The sequence below is a fragment of the Pundamilia nyererei genome, unplaced genomic scaffold, assembly GCF_000239375.1.
Source record: "Pundamilia nyererei isolate P.nyererei 1_Seehausen unplaced genomic scaffold, PunNye1.0 scaffold00098, whole genome shotgun sequence".
Lineage (NCBI taxonomy): Eukaryota > Metazoa > Chordata > Actinopteri > Cichliformes > Cichlidae > Pundamilia > Pundamilia nyererei.
The window spans coordinates 2,066,588-2,084,573 of NW_005187499.1; the positions used below are offsets into that span (position 1 = coordinate 2,066,588).

Consider the following 17,986-nt stretch of genomic DNA (forward strand, 5'->3'; position numbering starts at 1 on the left):
GGGGGGGGAGAGAAAAAAAAATTGGGATAAGTTATTCTTGTTGGTACCCTGTGGGTGGTGTAACAACCACTCCATCATCTCACACCACATAACGGTGTTGCTGACTTGATGTTAACACTGTGAAATTAGATTTTTTTTTCTCCCCCCTCTGAATCCAGGTCTGTACCTGCAGAGTGAGCTCACAGCAAGCCTCTGGTGACTGACATGTCTCAAAAAAGTCCTTCCCTGCTCTGGACTCACGGAATTCTGCAGATTAGAGTAAAAAAAAAAAAAAAAAAACCACTACAGATCAGCGTTAAGACTCAATAACAGGGAGTTAGTGGTTATCAGGGATGTGAATCTCATGCTTATGGTCATGCAGAAAGTGAAATACTACAATATGAAACCTGAAAACATGATCACGAATATTAAGGGTAATCAGTGTAGCACATTTGATAGTACAGTGCTACTATTCATGTCAGAAACAAGAGACGAAAGAAGTGATCTGAAGCCTGTACCTGGTAGATATCTGCCAGCCTGTCTCATACACCAGACTGGGACATGTTCGGTTTCCTCTCCTCGTGCCGCTCTCAGGAATGTGTCGTTCTTTAGCTGAGGAAAGTCTTTGGGGCTGGGTAGAAAGCACTTCATGTTAGAATCGAAAAATAAAAATAATACAAATTTAGACAGAATTTTAAGATATTTGCGGCATGGCCAAAGCACACTGGCAATTTCAATTTATATTACATAGTTGAGGGAATGGAGCTTAGCTGATAGTGTCATAACCTCTTTACAATACAGCCGCAAACTTGTGTTATCTAAAAATAAAGGCCCACCCTTCCCTTTCCCCTGCAATCACTCTGGGCATCCAGCTGAAGGGCATTCACCAAAAGAGCGATTCTGGGAGATAACCGTCCTCTGCTCTCTTATCTTCTCCCAGCAGGAGAAATGACAGTTAAATACAGGAGTGCTTAGGATGGATCAGTAATGTATCACAACCTTAATCTAATTCAGACTCTGACATGAAACTGTTAGACGGACCACAAAAACATTTCACAGATAGCCAATTATGTTTAGCTTGCTACACTTAACTTTAAAAGATGCAAGTCTGCTGTTAGACTCTTAAGAATTAAACGTGTGGGTTATAAAAACACACTATCAGAGTTTGTCATGGATTCTGTATGGGATCATTTAGATGCTTCCGCTTCCACACGATATGTAAAAATGTCAGAATAAAAAAACTATTCCCATTAGAGTGACAGAACCGTAGGAGTTTTTTTGTGTTCAGCTGACACTATCACTCACTTTTAGTAAACTGACTTAAAGTAAAATGACCTGGATAAACTTTCTTTTTATTTTTTAACAGCCCTCTGTATCTTTAGCACCATTATTACAGCCATACAATATTGATTGTAAATAAGGTTAGCACGTTGTTAAAGCAGGCCATACAAAAGGCATCATACGTTTTGTAATGACGCCTGGCTTTCTCGGAGTTGAAGCTAGTTAAATAGAACAAACCAAAAAGATTAATAAGACTTTTACATTATTAGCTCTGCCGAATTTATCAGACGATCCACAGAATTTGCTTAAAGCACTAATTCATGTTGCAAAATAAGTTCATCTCTAAATATGAACAAGAGATTATTAGACTGCTGGATTTCTGAATGAGGTTTTTTTTTTTGTAAGAGGAAGCGACTTCGCTCTGGCATTGGATTACGTAGCTTTAAGGAATGAGGCCTGTGTTTCTATAACTGACCCATAATAGGAAGAAATGTTTCATAACAATGACAAGGGGGGGTTTCATAAGGTCACTTTTTAGACGGCTAAACAGCCAAAATGCTAACCTTAAATGTAACAATGTAACAAGCGGCAGTTTGTTTCGAGAAACAAAGAAGGAAGTACTTACAGGATTAGATTTTCTGGCTTGCTCATGTTGGCGGTGCTGAGGATGGGACAGCCTTTCAGAAACTCCTCTGTCTCTCTGCGGGGATGTCAGTTGTAACCTGCTGCTCCTCAACTGTCATTTAAACCCCGCTCGCATGGACACAATCAGCTGCTACAGCGCTGTGGGCGCGGCCATCTTGAAAAACCACGTGACCATAGCAGGAAACGAGATGACGCTTCAAAATAATAGTCTTTTTCCATATTTAGTCGTTATCTACATTTTGTTCCCTTAAACTTCAGTACAGTTTGTATCATCATCATTATTATCATCATTAGTAGTAGTAGTAATTCTCCTTCTTTTCATCTTTGTGTTACTTAAGGAAAGAAAAAAAAAACTTATCGAGGTACAGTACTTACGTTTGACAAGCACATATAGAATTAATTAACTGAATTATAATTGAATATATTAATTATCTCCAATTTTATAAATTCATTAGAGTGTACAAATTTGTCACCAAGGAAACAATGCTACCTGCTGCATTTATTAAAGCTCTTTTCACATTTGTACAAAGGCATTCAATACAGCATAACAATTACTGCACTTTATTTTTTTTAAAAAGAAACATAAATCTCCTTTTAATAACAAAGCCTACTTGAAATGATGATGTGATGAAGAAAAAAACAAGCAAGAGCTAGAGCACTTCAATATGAAGTGGGGCATCAACAAGTCTCTGAAACAGTAAGCAACAAAAACAAGAAAACCGTTGTTTTAATTTAGTAAGAGCAGCTTGTGAAGAAGTAAGTTCTCATGCCAAAATAAAAATGCAGAGTAATCATAATCGTCATGTAAATCTTTTTGAAGAGAGTGGTATGGCTGAGTAAAAATGTGTATATTCATTTACCATTTCTTCTTGTAAAGTAATTAAAATTTATGAAAAATCAATGCTCAAAAACTCATAGAAACTCATCCCATCGCTTGTAAACCCAAAATATCACCACTTAAAATTTGCACTGCGTGCAAAGTGTGTTCTTAACCTACATATCATTGCTTCACAAATTCTTTGTATAATGCCTGCTGTTTGTTCAGTAACTCTCACAAACACCCTAATTATTGAAACACTTATTAACAAGACTCCAGTGTCAAAAATAAAAATAATATGATACAATTTTACTTCTGTAAAATTCCTCCAGATCACCGAGGCTTAACTGCACAAAACCTCATATTTACACACCCTGAAAATCTGCAGTAAACTATATTCTGGAACATGCAAACTATATTTTGTCCACTGTGAATATATCACACAGCTTACTGCAGAATGTATCATATATACATGAATATAAACATAGAAAATACAATCACATATCTCCAGTAGGTCCAAACATAAAGCTATTTACAAGCTGCTTGCATTATGTGCCAAAAGTCTCTCCAGTTTTGTTTCCATCTATGGCTGTTGCTGGTACTGTCCCTCTGTGGCGGTATAGAAGTCATCCAGGACACTCTGTAGGTAGTCAAATGTAGGCCTGTCTTCAGGTCTGTTCTTCCAACAGGACATCATGATATCGTACAGCTCAGTGGGACAGTTGTCAGGCCGAGGCATCCTGTAGCCGCGCTGTATTGAGGACATCACCTCTCCTTTAGTCATGCCTGCAGACACCAAATTAGTGTAAATACTGCTGGAAAGGCTTCCAATGAGAACCTTTTTGTACTCGCCGTCACATTCTCAACCCGAAGTAGAACACAAAAGTCACCAGCAGAGGGCAGTCTTTCTCAGCATAACGCCTTACTGCTCAGTGAGGCTGGGTCATAAAAGTTATGGTTACAGTTAGCTGTGTCAGGGGAGAGGTTTATGAAGTTCAGACCAGTATAATACAATAAAAATATCAACACAAACACTTCACTCAGTCATGTAGAGACCTGAGTCTCGACAAACATATACCAGAGTCTCAATAAACATTGGCTTGTGATGCCTATGTGTTTACAGGGTTCAAAAAAGGGACTAAATTTAAATGATTTCCTGAATACATTTTATAAGTGCACAATGATTTAAATTAGCTTTCTTTTTTTTTCTGAGTTTGCATTATTTTTAGTTATTTAAAGTGCTTTTTTTTACAAGTAGTATCAGCTTTTAGTTTAGCTTCAGTCATCTGTAATAACCATAAATGAATAAATATTACTTGTAAAACATACCTAATACAAACGGTTCTCCATCTGAACTCTGTATTGTTAGAATTTCCATCATATTATTGAACCCAATATTTTAATTTAATAGGTCAAGGCCCTTTAATCCATGACAATGCATTACATTTTATATAGTCATGATAAAAAGACATGGCAGGACATAATAAAAACTAACCTGGTTATCAGCAGGTCTTAAAGTTAGGTAAACTTAAGTGCAGAAGAACAGCAAAGCATGACACCATGTCATTATTTATTTACCAAAAACTAAAATGCACAAGCAGTTATCAACAGTGCTGCAGTTAATATTTACCTGGGTAAGGGATTTTCCCGTAGGTGATAATCTCATAGAGCAGGACTCCGAATGACCACATGTCAGATTTGATGGTGAAGGTGCCATAGTTAATAGCCTCTGGAGCAGTCCACTTGATGGGGAATTTGGCTCCTGTGGAATGCACACACAAACAGACACTGTGAAATTATAATTCTATTATTCCCTCACACAATCCCAAAGATCACCTGTTCTGTTTTTGTAAATGAGGTTTTAGATTATATCTGTGTAGCTGGATTTATTTCAAAACGTCAATTGCAAATAGTTTCAGCATCCTGGGTCCAGACCAGTGATCACATGGGTTTCATAAGGTTTCATGAGTCACTTGAGAAATAGCATTCAGACACTTCCTCGTGCACTTTACTGCACAGTTACTTTAATTTGAAAAATATGAACTATGAATGATTTTTTTCCCCCACAATTAAAAAGGCCAAAACAGGTTTTTGAAAAATTCCCACCATATAAGTTAAAAGTTAAGTAATGAAAGCAGTCATCGATGACATGGTGATAGAGTGTTAGCATTGTTGCTTGATTCTCCTTTCATAAAAAAAGAACTCCACGTCCTCAGTGTTTCATTGATTACATTGCACAGACTCTTTTGGTAAATCCTTTCTTCATTATATTAGAAGGGATTCACCCAATACAATGCACACGACAAGCATGCCATCTTTCCACAAAAATTCTACTCCATTTCACTCTTGTCTTGGCTATAGTGAAATGGTCACCACCGTGCTAAATGGCAAACTGACATCCAAGTCTCAGGTTTCTGAACTCTGCAGGATGTTTCTTCAGAATGTCTGCTGTTTACCACACTTTTTGTTTTTGCTGCCTAAACACTTCACTCTGTTTCAGTTGACGACAGAATCTTTATCTCATCCTTTTGTAATTCTTGAAATGCACTGTATGAAAAAAGGCAGGGTGTGGGCTGTCTTTAAGTCACTCTGGCTTCTGTCTAGCTGCTCTGCCATACGGTTCCGCTTATCAAAACGATTTCTAAAGCTCAGCTGCAGAAGCAGCCCAGTTCTCGGTCACCTCCCTGACCACGCCTAAGACTGAGACTTTATTGCTGAAGTACACAATTTGAGCATGAACCCTGTTCATTCCAAATGTTTGAAATGTCACAATCACTAAATGATCAGTGTTTTGGAAATGGTGGTTAACCCCACACATCAGTCTCCTAGCTCGGTTCTGGTCCTCCGCTGTCCTCCAGTTTGTGGCATGTTACAGGTGTGAAATCAAAACCATACTGCGTAGGTATAAACTTTATGAAAAGACAATTCAGTTTTCCAAAATTTGACTGAAAATAGTTCTAAAACTATGTTTAATTTTTGACATTTTATTTATTTATTTTTTCTAATCGAATGATGGGGAAATGTTGGCTGTACCAAAAGGACTCCCTGCTTCATTTTAACCTTGTGAGAGTGTGAAAGGAGGTAGTGTAGTTTGGGGGCATCAGAGGTATTGGTCACTGTGGTGTGATTCCAGTGAGACAAAAGTGGAGCGACTGGTACATGAAACCAAAAGTGTCTGATTCAACATAAATCTTTGCGGGTGCTTCCACTTCTCAAAAGGGGCTTTTTGTTTCACTATGTCACAAGCATCAAGCCAGGGTAGTGTCTCATTTGTGCTGGGAAAGCCCCCTTCCACAGAAAAAGTGGAGACGTGTTCAAATTCTCATACACACGCACACACATACACATAGACACAAACATACACGCACATACACATATATGCGCAAACACACATACCCATACATACACACATACACACTTACCCTCTCTGGCAGAGTACTCGTTATCCTCAATGATTCTCGCCAAGCCAAAATCTGCTATTTTACAAAGCAGGCTCTCAGACACCAGGACATTAGCCGCCCTGAGGTCTCTGTGAATATAATTCTTCTTCTCAATGTAGGCCATGCCCTCTGCTATCTGTAACAGAGCAAGAGGAAGGTGTGTAGTCTTAAACATAAGAGTGAAAGGGAAAACAATCAAAACCTACATAAAACAGAAGAAATGTGAAAGAAAAATAATCACCCCCGTTACAAGCAATTACAAGCAAATAATAACAATCTGTTATTAGATTATGTGGATGGATGGATGGATGGACACTGCCAGTGTGATGCTGGGACAGAACAACCTCATGTTTGAAAGTGAAAGTATGCAGGGTTCACAGTAGTGAGACAAGTGAGCAGCGAGGTCACAAAGAAGCATATTGGTGTAATCACCTGTGCAGAGAAATCAATGAGCTTGGGCAGCTGCAGTCTGCATCCTGTGTCGCTCTTTAAAAAGTCTAGCAGGCTCCCTAAAGACGAGACAGAACAGAAAACAGCGTCAGTGCTTTGCATGTCTGCATCTATGCCTATACTGGAGTGTCGACTCTGTGATTAGGCCACAAAATTTCATAATAACCAGTTTAGTTTTTCTAAAGACTTTTGGCATTTACCGTTTGCCATGAATTCAGTGATGATGTAGATGGGTTCTGTCTTGGTGACAACAGCGTAGAGCCGCACCAGCCTGTCGTGCTGCAGAGTCTTCATCATGTTGGCTTCATCCAAAAAAGCTTCAACCGTCATGGTTCCCGGCTTCAGCGTCTTCACTGCCACTTTGGTTGTGTTGTTGTAGTATGCTGAGTGGAGAACGTGAAGAGTAAGCATGGGGAAAGAAGAACTTTAAAGCATGATATGCTCTGCTACATGGCTTTGGACTGTTTTCAATGTTTCCCTGTGGAAACAAATACGTTTCCACAAACATTTTTGAGGAAACTGAAACAACTACACCAAACAAATGCAAATTAAAGGAAAGAACGGGAAGGAAAACACTGTGTTTACTGTTTAACGTTCAGTGACAGGTGAGAAAAATATGCCATGTTGTCAAAAGCTGACCACTGATGCATGACTGGACACATTTGTTTGCATGTTACAGTGTTTGTAAAGGTGGATTTTTGTTTCCATTTTAAGCTGGTTTCAGTTATGATGTAATGCAGCATATCTGTAAATGAATATTCCACAAAACTGCATAAAAGAAACAAGAATCCACGGAACAAATGTTGGAATCTGCTGCTACTCATAACACTCAGTGTCATTACGAAGTCAGGCATGACACCCTTTCCATCCGTTAAACACCCTGTTATTGGTAATTCAGGTAGGTGTGAATATTATCTGTCACCCAGATTGAAAGTTGCATAACTTTTATTCAGATCCTGGCAGGTGCAGTAACATATCTGCTTTAGATAATGCAACTGCTGCGCAAATTCCATTGCATTCATTATTTATTCATGACTTGTTGGCAGAGCTATTTTAAAGATCCTTTGGGCCACCCTTGGGTCAGGTTGTGTTAGCTTTGTTCCCTTCGAGTTATAAGATCCTGACAAAAACCTCATTTTTGTGACTTTGGTTCAAGAACAAAGGAAAAGTTGTTGCCTTACATAATAATAATAATAATATGATTTATGGGTTGATTGAATGTCACATTGTAGCGTGGAAACTGCATACAGTACGTCAGTTTGAATGCAAAGATGTAAGGTGAGTTGTGGCCAGTTTGAACTTTTATTATAACTCCCTTTGTGTATAATTCACAGAGTTTTATTGTTTCAGAGTCAGTTATGGATGTACTGCCAACTGGTAAATTTAGTCAGCAGAGTTTCTGTAATGGTAGCACTTGCTTGTTTTTGGGTTTATTTACATAATTTTGTTGTACATGTACAATGACAATAAAGTGCTATTCTATTCTATTCTATTCTATTCTATTCTATTCTATTATCCCAGACCTCAGTGCAAACCACAGTGAATACACCTCTATAAATTCATCACGTGTAGCTTTTTGAATCTAATTGTAAAGATGCTGTTAGTGATGTCAGACACAGTTGTCGTCGTTGAAGTTAAAATTATACCTCGAAGTATTGACGTAACTATCACATAATTTCCCACTAACAGAGACGGCACAAATGGCAACACACTTGTTCTCACACACTTCCCCTTATATTTAACGAAGTGAAAAAGCAGTTGTGTAAGTCAGAAGCCATAAAAAACAAAAAATCTTTGAAAAAAGCACTTAAAAGCCGTAAAACAAAGTCAGCTTCGGTTTGTTCATGAAACTGTGCAATAAAACCTTCTCTGCGGTAGCGCTTTTTACAAATGATACGCATCTATTTGTTTGTGATCATTCCTCTGAAACCTCACACGCAAATCACCCCGCGGACTCAAACATTTCCTCCACAGACGACAGCACTCATCGACACATCAATGAGACGGTCTGAGCAGAGGCAGACATGCAGGCGGTCGAGGTTTGGGTTTTTTTTGCAACAGAGCACGGTCCTGTACCTCATGGACAACAAAAGTAGGAAGTCATTTTTGTTTTAATTAGAGGGAAATGGAACTTCCTTGTACCGCTCACTTCCCTGCGTCTGTGTTTACTGTAAATGATAGAAGGGAATTAGAAATCTTGTTCCTTCATAAAGGAGCTCATAAAAAGATATGCTCCCTTGTTACTTATCTGCTGTCTCCCAGTCCTTGATTTTCTCTTGTCAAGTGCCAAATCCATGTTAGCTGCCACTTACAGGCCGGCTGCCTTCTCGGAAATAACGCTGGGAATGTCATAGAATTCATGAGGTAATAATTTACCAGTGATAAAAGGCCACGTGCCCTACCTCCTGTGCTCTTTGTGAAACAATACTCTCGTGTATCTTAAAGGGACCACTGTTAGGATGCCTGGGTCGTTGACCCAGGGTTTTTGAGTTTATTATATTATTTATAATTTCTAGCCTTTGGGTTTTTGTTAGAGTCATGTCTTATGGTTTGTCTTTGTGTAATCCTTAGTTGCTGTCTCCCCTGTCCGCTATATCCCCGTGTCCAGTCAGTGTCTGTGTCTGCCCTGATCCCACGTCTCTGTTCCCTCTGTAGTGCCTGCATGTGAGTCTGTGTCTTTATTCAGTCTGTGTTATGTGTTTCCTGTTTTACTTTGAAGGTCTCTGTCTTATCTCAGTGTGTTCAGTTTACGCTTCCTTGTCTCGTCAGTTCTGATTTGCCCCAGCTGTGTTTCCCTCCTGTTGTCCATTCCCTGATTGCTCCCTCTATGTATTTAAGCCCTGTGTTTCAGTTTGTCATTGTTGTGATCTACCCTTATCTAGCTGTGTGTTTTGTCTGCCCGTGTAAGTTATTTGGATTCTTACTTTTGTTCTGTTTGAGTTCAGCATTAAAGCTGTTTACGTTTGTCTCTGGAGTCTGCACTTTGGGTCCTTTTCCTGCCTGCACACAGCCATCACATAACAACCTCGTTGTGGTCTTTATTTGAAGGGCTAGAGTGGTAAAAATCATTGTGCATTCCCTTTCTTTGGCAATTACTTCCCTTGTCAACTCTTGGACATAAAAGTCATTTCTACTCACCCATCCAGACTTCTCCAAACTGGCCCGCTCCAAGTTTCTTCACCATCTTAATAGAGTCTTTGGATATCTCCCAGGCATCCTTATCCCAAGGTTTCTGAGCTTTGGGTTTTGCACAAGGACGCTCAAGTTTACGGCACAGGCCATCCGGTTTGTCTGGAAGGCACACACACAGACAGTGCTCAGTCTTCCTAATCAATAACATAGCATGTGTAATCTTTTTGTAATGAGAAGATCAACATTGTTCTCTGATCAGCAAGTGTGGAGCAAAAGCTGGAAACCAACAAGCTTTGCTTTGCGCAAACATAGGAAGCAGGTGGAGGGAGCAAAGCTGGCTCTTTTTGTCACTTGTTTCACATTATTAGGCAAAAAGGAAGCACCCAGAGAAATCATACAGTCATTTACATACAAAGCATAATTCTACATAAGGCCACAGCTTGTATGTTTCTAAAACTTGTTTATGTGGACAAACAGAATATATGAGATTTATTAGAAGAGGTATGAGCACGCTACCCCGTGAAAAGGTTGTTAAGGAAGTTACTGTAAAAGTGGCTACAGTGTTGCTGTTTTTCCTCTACAGTATTCAGTATTACTTTTAATAATAGATTATTTTTTATTTACAGTTTTTTTTTACATTTATAGCATTATTAGGTTGCTTAATTTACATTATTATTACTTTATTTTTATTTGCAGTAATAAATAGTCAGTACTGTAAATGGATTTGCAGTAGAAATTAATCTTTCCCATATAAAATAATATTTCACAGATACAACATTTTAGTGTGAAAACAGACTTTTGGCTGCACTGTACTCACTGTGATAGTGTTTAATCATGCTGCTAATATCCCGAAAGGAGATTTTAGGAGAGATGTAGCAGCCGCCATTATCCAGCATCCTGATCTTGTAATGTTTCACTGAGTCTGTTCCCTGGGTGTCCACATCTCTGATGGACAACGAGTAGCTCCCTGTGGAAAAATCATGAAGAAAAAAAAAAAGAGTGACTGGTGATTCATGATCATTCAAATCAAGCACACACAATGTCACAACTCCACGTGTCCAAAGTGGAGAATGCTGCTGAATGTATGTCGGTATCTCAGAGCTACCATGGTAGCCATACCTTTTGATGTTTCACTTTCTCTGATTAGATAAGCGCCTGGCTTGTTCGCTGGTGCCAGCAGCTGCCTCTCTGCATCCTTCCTTGTGATGTCCTTGAAAAACCAACTGCACGGAAAAAAAAAAAAAAAAAATTGGTAACATACATAACGTTGATGCTGAATGCAAAAATGAATAATGTAATCTGAATAACATGAAGTAATATTAGGAAACAAGTACATACTCCTCTGTCTCCATGGTGTCAGCTTGGGCCACATAGTTGGACGGGATGAATCCCTCTTTGTCGTTTACCAGAGACTTCGCTTTCCACCACTCACCATGCCTGTCAGTTCATAAATATACATATACATTTTAGAACAATCATTTGCATTGACAGAGATGTTCTGAAAAGGTCTTGAAAGATGATTTTTTAAAATTAAATTCCATCGTTTAACTTAGTGTAATTCCTATATTCAGAGAAATATTATTTCTGAACTGAAATGCTATTTTGTCTCATGGGCAAGTAATTTAGCCTAAAATACATTCACACATTGCAGAAATCTTTTATAAAACTTATATGATATTTTTATAACAAAAATTTTGCATTAACTGTTTAGTTTACAGTCATTTTCATACATCCTCAGCCTCATTTTCAGAGGCTCAAAAGTTACTGGACATCACAGAGGAAGAAGACATAATACCTGAAATTGATTCACCAAGTTAAACTTTTATATTTTGTCACTGTAATTTCAACTATGAAGCCAAAAGAGATGTCTTTGCAAGTGAAGGAGACCATCATTAGTCTGAAAAAACATAATAAGCCTATCCGAGAGATGGCACAAAACTTTAGCAATGGCTAAATCCCAAATTAAGCGCATGCTGAAAAGATTGTTCCCATGGTTGAGAAAAATAGCTTCACAACCAAGTCAAGAAGAACACGCAGTGAGGATATTTGTATAACTGCCATAGTCTGCAATTGAGAAATGGCTTTCTAAATGAAAATATAGAGGGTTCAGAACACTCAGGGAGTGTCACTGGTGGGATAGATTAAGCTTGGCACAAAAGCTAAACAAAATTTGGACAGATGAAACAAAATATAGAGAAGGAAGGAACCAGGCCATGATTAAAAAGAATAAAACTAAATTTGGGGATTTTTTGCTTTGAATTTTTTGAGTTAGTGAAGAGAGAAGCCATCTGACTGACTGTGGGAGAGGACAGGGAGACAGGGGGCCTGAAAGCTGAAGGCTTTTAAATATTCTAAGAACCACAATAAAGTGCTTTACTGGGATGATGTGGTACGATGAGGTCTTTAACATAAGACAGGACCTGATCGTCCAGCACTTTCAATGTGAGGAGAAGAATTTTAGATCGGCATTAAACAGAGAGCCAATGAAGAGAAGCCAATATGGGAGAAATACGCTCTCACTTTCTAGCCCCTGATTAAAAATCCAGACTACAAAGAATTTTTATTCAAATAGTAAAAAATAATCTTTATATGTAAAAGGATGTCAGTTTGTCTATCTAAAACTGGGGGGCTATATATAACAGTGGAAGTGATTCTTGCCATTTGTAGAAATGATGACACATTTTCTGAGAATGAATCAGTGTACCATAAATACCAGACACTCACTCTTCTAGAATTTTCATCTTTTCTCCCTTCTTGAATCCTAAGTCATCGGGATGTACAGCTTCATATGGGAAAAGGGCAACCACTATTTTACCCACCCCCTTTTGTTCTGAAATAGGAAAGAGAAAATTGTCATCATTTAACACATGCAAATAGGCTCATAGATCAATACAAAGGTTGTTCTATTTTTAAACTATGTAAAGACACGGGGGACAACATGTACAGAAACGTCAGACAGAAGCAATTATAGGGCATGCACCTAGCTTATCAGTTTACTCAACCTACTTATAAGTAGCTGTAGTCTCAATCAGTAATGACTAATGATAATTTTATGTTTAAATTGCAACTTCGTTGGATGTACTTAAACGCCTTTGTGTACATTGCTAAGATAAAAGAGTTTTAATATAATGCGGAAAATTACATGGTCAAATGTAGTGACTAGCCTTCCTATAAGGATCTCTTTTCTAAATAAAAACTATCATAACTAAGATTACTTTCTATTTTAACCTATACTCATATATTTGACTGGTTTATTTATTCTAAAGTTTAGCTTTAGAATAATTTTCTTAGTGAATTTGCTAAATTAGTAAATAAACCTTGAATCAGTCAAAATTTGCCGGTGAAATCTCAAAATAAGTCAAAGTTAAAAAACTAACAAAAGAAGATGAAGATTTTGTCTTTCATGACTATGAGGACTTCTGGGGCCTAACTGTTTCACTATACATACTTTGAGGTGAGTGAATTCCCTATTACCTTAGAAGCTACCACATACAGGTGTTACCAGAAGTACGGTATAGTAGTACGAAACAATGAACAGACAGCAGATAAATAAACAAAAAACAAGGAAGAAAGGGTCGTACCCTCCATTTTTTGGAACACCTGACCCGGTAACAATGAGTTATTCTGCAAAAGGAAACAATATTAAAGTTACACAGTGTCATTCTATCATTATTACTTCCATTATTTTAAGGCAGACATTATTTACATAGAGATTTTTGCACAGACTTTTGTCATTTCCTTGTAATAGATGTCATCTTTTGCAAATGGGAAATTCTATTAGGCAGGAAATATTGAGCAACTTTTTTCAAAAACAAAAAGAAAGGTCATATCTTTGATGCAATATGTAAAGAAAACTGAATCATTCTGTTCTTCATACAATACAATAATGACGAAAAAACCAAATGACGATTATAAGTCAATTTTTGATTGAATGAAAACAATAGCATGCTTTCCATTTATGATTTGACTTTTTGTTATCTAACGATTTTGTTGCTGTTAACACTCAACCACACTTGAGATTTGAGTGTAAGGTCCACCCAAGTCTTACTACTTACCGTGTTGACTTTTGGATTAAAGGTGGGGTCTCTAACATAGCGTGACTGTTCAGAATGGACAGCATGTTGACCCATTTTTTGGTCCACACCTCCGCTCAGACCTTGATTTAGCGTGGATTTCATGCAGCCCATTCTGTCTGCACAAGGAAGTGAGAAAAAGAAAGATTGAAAAAAGCTGTTACAAATATACCATTTACACCTGCTGAAAAAACACAATGCGTATAAAGTGTGGCAGCAGACACCTGTGACTCTTCAGTTCTTACATGTGAAAATAAAGATCCAAACTGGTGTCATGTTTCCAGTGTTATTTATAAGTTCAACATAAAGGGGAAGATAACAAGAAGTGAGAATAATAAGTTGTTTCACAAAAACAAACTGCTGCACATGTGCAAATGTAACTGTAATAACTCCACGGCAGACCTGTCATCGGTTCCATGCTTTTCAGCATCTTTATTATCACCGTTGCTGTCCTTGCACGTGGCTGCAGCTTTGCAGTTTGCAGTCAAACACACTAACACCAACCACATCAGGACCTATAAGTGAATGTGGCGTGATTGCTCATGCTGTCCAGCTGCCTCCCTCGCAGCCGCACCACACCACTGACTGTACTGACTTTTATACTGCACTCTGATTTACATCTTATGGGAATGTCACAGGAAAGGTGCAGCACCACTTAGCACCAGATATATAAAAATAATGATGTCGACCTCTAACTGGATTGTTAACATAATAGGGGTGCAAAGGCATTGCTGAGTAATACTCTTTCAATCATACATCAAAAGGTGTAAACAAAAAACCCAACTTTTATCATATTTATATGGGGAAGTATGTCCAGTACGATGGGTGTTTTTTTCCACCATTTTGCTCAAAACACAGACTGTTCTGTCTACAATGCGTTTTAATTTCTTGCTCTGTTTTTAGGGATGTTTCAGTGACCAAGTAAGCTGCTGCTGTCTTTGCCACTTTCAGGAAAAGAGCTTTCAGTAAAAACGAGAAGCAGAACAGGGAGGATTTGATGATGCAGTGTAGCCAAAATAGACTTGAATGAGACATTCTGCTACTTCTGCCTCTATATCCATAGCATTAGCGTCTTACAAGACCTGATGAGGTTTTACATGCACAGGTTGTGGACTGAGCACACGCTTTGTATCATTTATATCAGACCTGGGTGGGTTTAAAATACATATAGGTCCAAAATGCATATCTTCATTTGTGAGCTTTGAATGCCACCTTCAAGCTTCTGGCAGAGCCATTATTCACCATTAAAGCTTATGCTAAGCTAGACTAATGACTTGCTGGATTCAGCTATATATTTAACAAGATTACAACTGGTAACAGTCTTTTAATCTAACTTTCAGCAACACCATGGTAACCAATGTTTCCAGTAGTCTAAATGTCATTAGCCATGGCACTTCTTACACAAACTCTAATATTTCAGGTGAAAAGTTCTACGTTTGTTGAGTTGAGTAACTTTGTTGAGTTACTGCTGTAACTCAACGAAAATTCAATAAAAATGTGAATGTCTCAAAGTAGTTCTTTAGAAAAAAATATGTCACAATGTCACTGCTGCTTCCCTGTATTCTGACATGGCTGCAATTTATCCAATGGTGGTTTCTGTTCAGGGAAATCAAACATGTATTGCTGCAGTTTGCTGCATTATTTTTTCTTCTTTTGACTTTTGTGTGGGTAGCTAACCAGCATGAAGCCCACCGCCACCAATGTGCACTTGCTTTCTACATGCACACATACTGACCACATGCCCACAAAGATGACAAAGTCGCAAAGAAAAAACAACATCTTTTTAACTGGTGATGTTGGTTTTTATGAGAGAGAGGTGTTATAAGTTTTAAAATGTATAAAAGTCAAAAACATTAAAAGTATGTATCTCCTATATTGTAGTTTTAAGGACAAACAAAGTGATATTTGTACCTTGAGTTTAACAATGAAAATATTTTACAAAGGTAATGTGTGAACATAAAAAGGATTTTTATATATGAGTAACTGTCTAAATTAAAACTAAACTTCCTATGAGCGTGAGAAACACCACCTTTAAAACCATTTATACTTAGATTGTCAAGCAATATGGCTTAAAAGCACAAACATATAAAGCACTAAAATTAAACCAGGTCAAATAAACTTTGAGTGCTTCCCTACAGGGAAAAAAAAGGGGAAAAAAAGAACAAAACATGTTGCTGTAGAGCAGAAGTGCACGTTGGTTTTTAACATCTGTTATTCAAAGTACAACGGAAAAATAAATAAATAAAAAGCTTCTGTCCTTCTCCAGGAAACTAAAGTGCACAGCTGAACTGCAGAGAAAAGGGGAACATGTTCAACTAGTCCTGTAGGTCAGCAAATAGCCTTTTAAAATTTTTAAAAAGCTAGAACAGAAGTTCTAAGGAGATGAGATATTCTTTGATGAATTGTGTTAGGGAAGTCAGAAAATAAAACAGGACAAAACAAGAAAGAAAACCCCCACAAAAAATGAATTAGCGTGGGTTGTTTTGGTTTTTTTTTGTTTGTTTTTTGTTTTTTTAGTGCTAGCTAACATGCTCTTCATACTGGCGCTAACATGTTGATTTTGCTAATGCTAATGTACGTATGCTAATTGGAGAAAGCACTGCTTAGGCTGGCAGAAATATTATTAGGTTATTATATTGAGGCATATTAGGTTTTTGACCAAGCCAAACAGCTTAAATGAAATTTTGACTTGATAACATTATTATCAGTAATAGTAAGGTAGTACATTTTAGGGAAGAAAATATGACAAATCCCAACAATAGGGTTCATCTGGAAATATTTGATCTGATACCAAAGTTTTTCTTTACCAACACCAAAACCTTGCATTCTGCATGCCAAAAGCATTTACTTCTGTTGCTTCTAGGCTGCCGGTGATAGCAAAGCACAGCTATCCTACCATATAACGTTAAAAATAGTTAATATCTTATATTCATGTGGAAAGACTGAGTGCTGAATAAAGTTGCTGGACCTAGCTGGCCTGAATTGAGTTATTTGAGTAGGGGGGGGACACACCATTAACCTAATGCAAATACAAGACAAGCACACCTGAAAACCAACCTACAACACATTTGTGAACTGAGATGGCAGGGAGTAAATGTAAAGAAAATGGTAAAACCATATTTTTCTTGGTAGAAAAAGGTCAGTGAATGCATTAGCCAGCGGTTTGGCAGGTTTGCACAGGCTTGTTTTGCACTTTGTTGGTTCAGTGCCTCTGTTATATTTTTAACTTGTCAGCAAACAGCCGGAAACTAGGGGTCTGAAAGGCTTAAGGGCACACACGCATGATATATTGGACTATGACACACACACACACACAGACACACACTTCCTCCTTTTGCAATAGACTGAGGAAAAGTCTGGATACGTCAATAAATGCAGTGAATTTTAATGTTTAATCCATCGCTATACCATACATGAAACCATAGGAATAAAACTTTTATAATAGAAAATAAAGCACTGATTTTAAACATGTTGCACTGTAGAGAATTTTCCTTAAACTAATTATACTTAATGTGAGTTATGATTGTGCTTAATGAATAAAGCGTCCACAAAAACACAGAACAAAAAAAAATCTATTTAATAAAACTTCTTACATTTACTTTTTTCCTACTAATAAAAAAAAGTTATACACTTTTACCTCTCCTAATGCGTCTGTGTAAACCAAACATGCGTCTGCCTGATGTCACTTGGACATTACAGCTTACCTGTCTCAGTCTGTATCCTTGGTTAAGAAAACGGTTAATCCAAAATGTAGAACCGTTTCACTCCTCAGCTACGTCCTCTCTGTGCTTGACATGGAAGTGGGTGACACATGCAGTGCGTTGGTGTTGAGGTGGTTTGACAAGTGGGTCAGCTGGCCGACCTGGACTGTTATACCAATGAGTGAATGAGGAACTGGTTGGGGATTTTTCTTTCTTAGTGAAACTTCCTGGTACAATTGTCTAATGATTATTTGCATAATCAGCACTGCACACACACACACACACACACACACACACACACACACAGAGTGAAAGAGACTGAAAGACACAGCAGACAGATGGCCTTTCAGTGCTACACATATGGAAATACTATACGTTTAACCTGAAGCGGAGGAGAATTTTCCAGTGTGTCATAGAATCCCTTTAATTTAATGTAATCCTCTTAAAAAATATTTTTTTTAAATTCCT

At 37.8% G+C, this 17,986-nt stretch overlaps 2 protein-coding genes across 2 annotated transcripts in view; both read right to left on the reverse strand.

Annotated features, from left to right (window-relative positions):
- urod (uroporphyrinogen decarboxylase) overlaps window positions 1–2,087 on the reverse strand; it is a 12,994-nt gene extending 10,907 nt beyond the window's left edge. Inside the window, 3 exon segments of the mRNA XM_005740266.1 lie at window positions 167–246; window positions 498–610; window positions 1,886–2,087. Coding sequence (XP_005740323.1) covers window positions 167–246; window positions 498–610; window positions 1,886–1,911 — 219 coding nt within the window. The 5' untranslated portion in view covers window positions 1,912–2,087.
- A 297-nt stretch (window positions 2,088–2,384) lies between these two features.
- Window positions 2,385–17,696, reverse strand: lyn (LYN proto-oncogene, Src family tyrosine kinase). Its single transcript, XM_005740265.1, has 13 exons — window positions 17,522–17,696; window positions 13,800–13,936; window positions 13,326–13,368; window positions 12,469–12,574; window positions 11,083–11,181; window positions 10,864–10,967; window positions 10,562–10,711; window positions 9,751–9,903; window positions 6,813–6,995; window positions 6,595–6,671; window positions 6,145–6,298; window positions 4,353–4,484; window positions 2,385–3,508 (listed from the first exon to the last, which is right to left on the reverse strand). Exons 2-13 carry the CDS (start codon window positions 13,929–13,931, stop codon window positions 3,306–3,308), a joined length of 1,536 nt encoding a protein of 511 aa, XP_005740322.1. The 5' UTR covers window positions 13,932–13,936; window positions 17,522–17,696; the 3' UTR covers window positions 2,385–3,305.
- Between the last annotated feature and the right edge of the window lie 290 nt (window positions 17,697–17,986).

Coding starts and splice junctions, on each gene's coding strand:
- lyn (XM_005740265.1), bottom strand. CDS start 13,931: ATGGGCTGCATGAAATCCACGCTAAATCAAGGTCTGAGCGGAGGTGTG. Junction 10,968..11,082: donor GACACCATGGAGACAGAGGA/GTATGTACTTGT, acceptor TTTTCCGTGCAG/TTGGTTTTTCAAGGACATCA. Junction 6,672..6,812: donor CACTGAATTCATGGCAAACG/GTAAATGCCAAA, acceptor TCTCGTCTTTAG/GGAGCCTGCTAGACTTTTTA.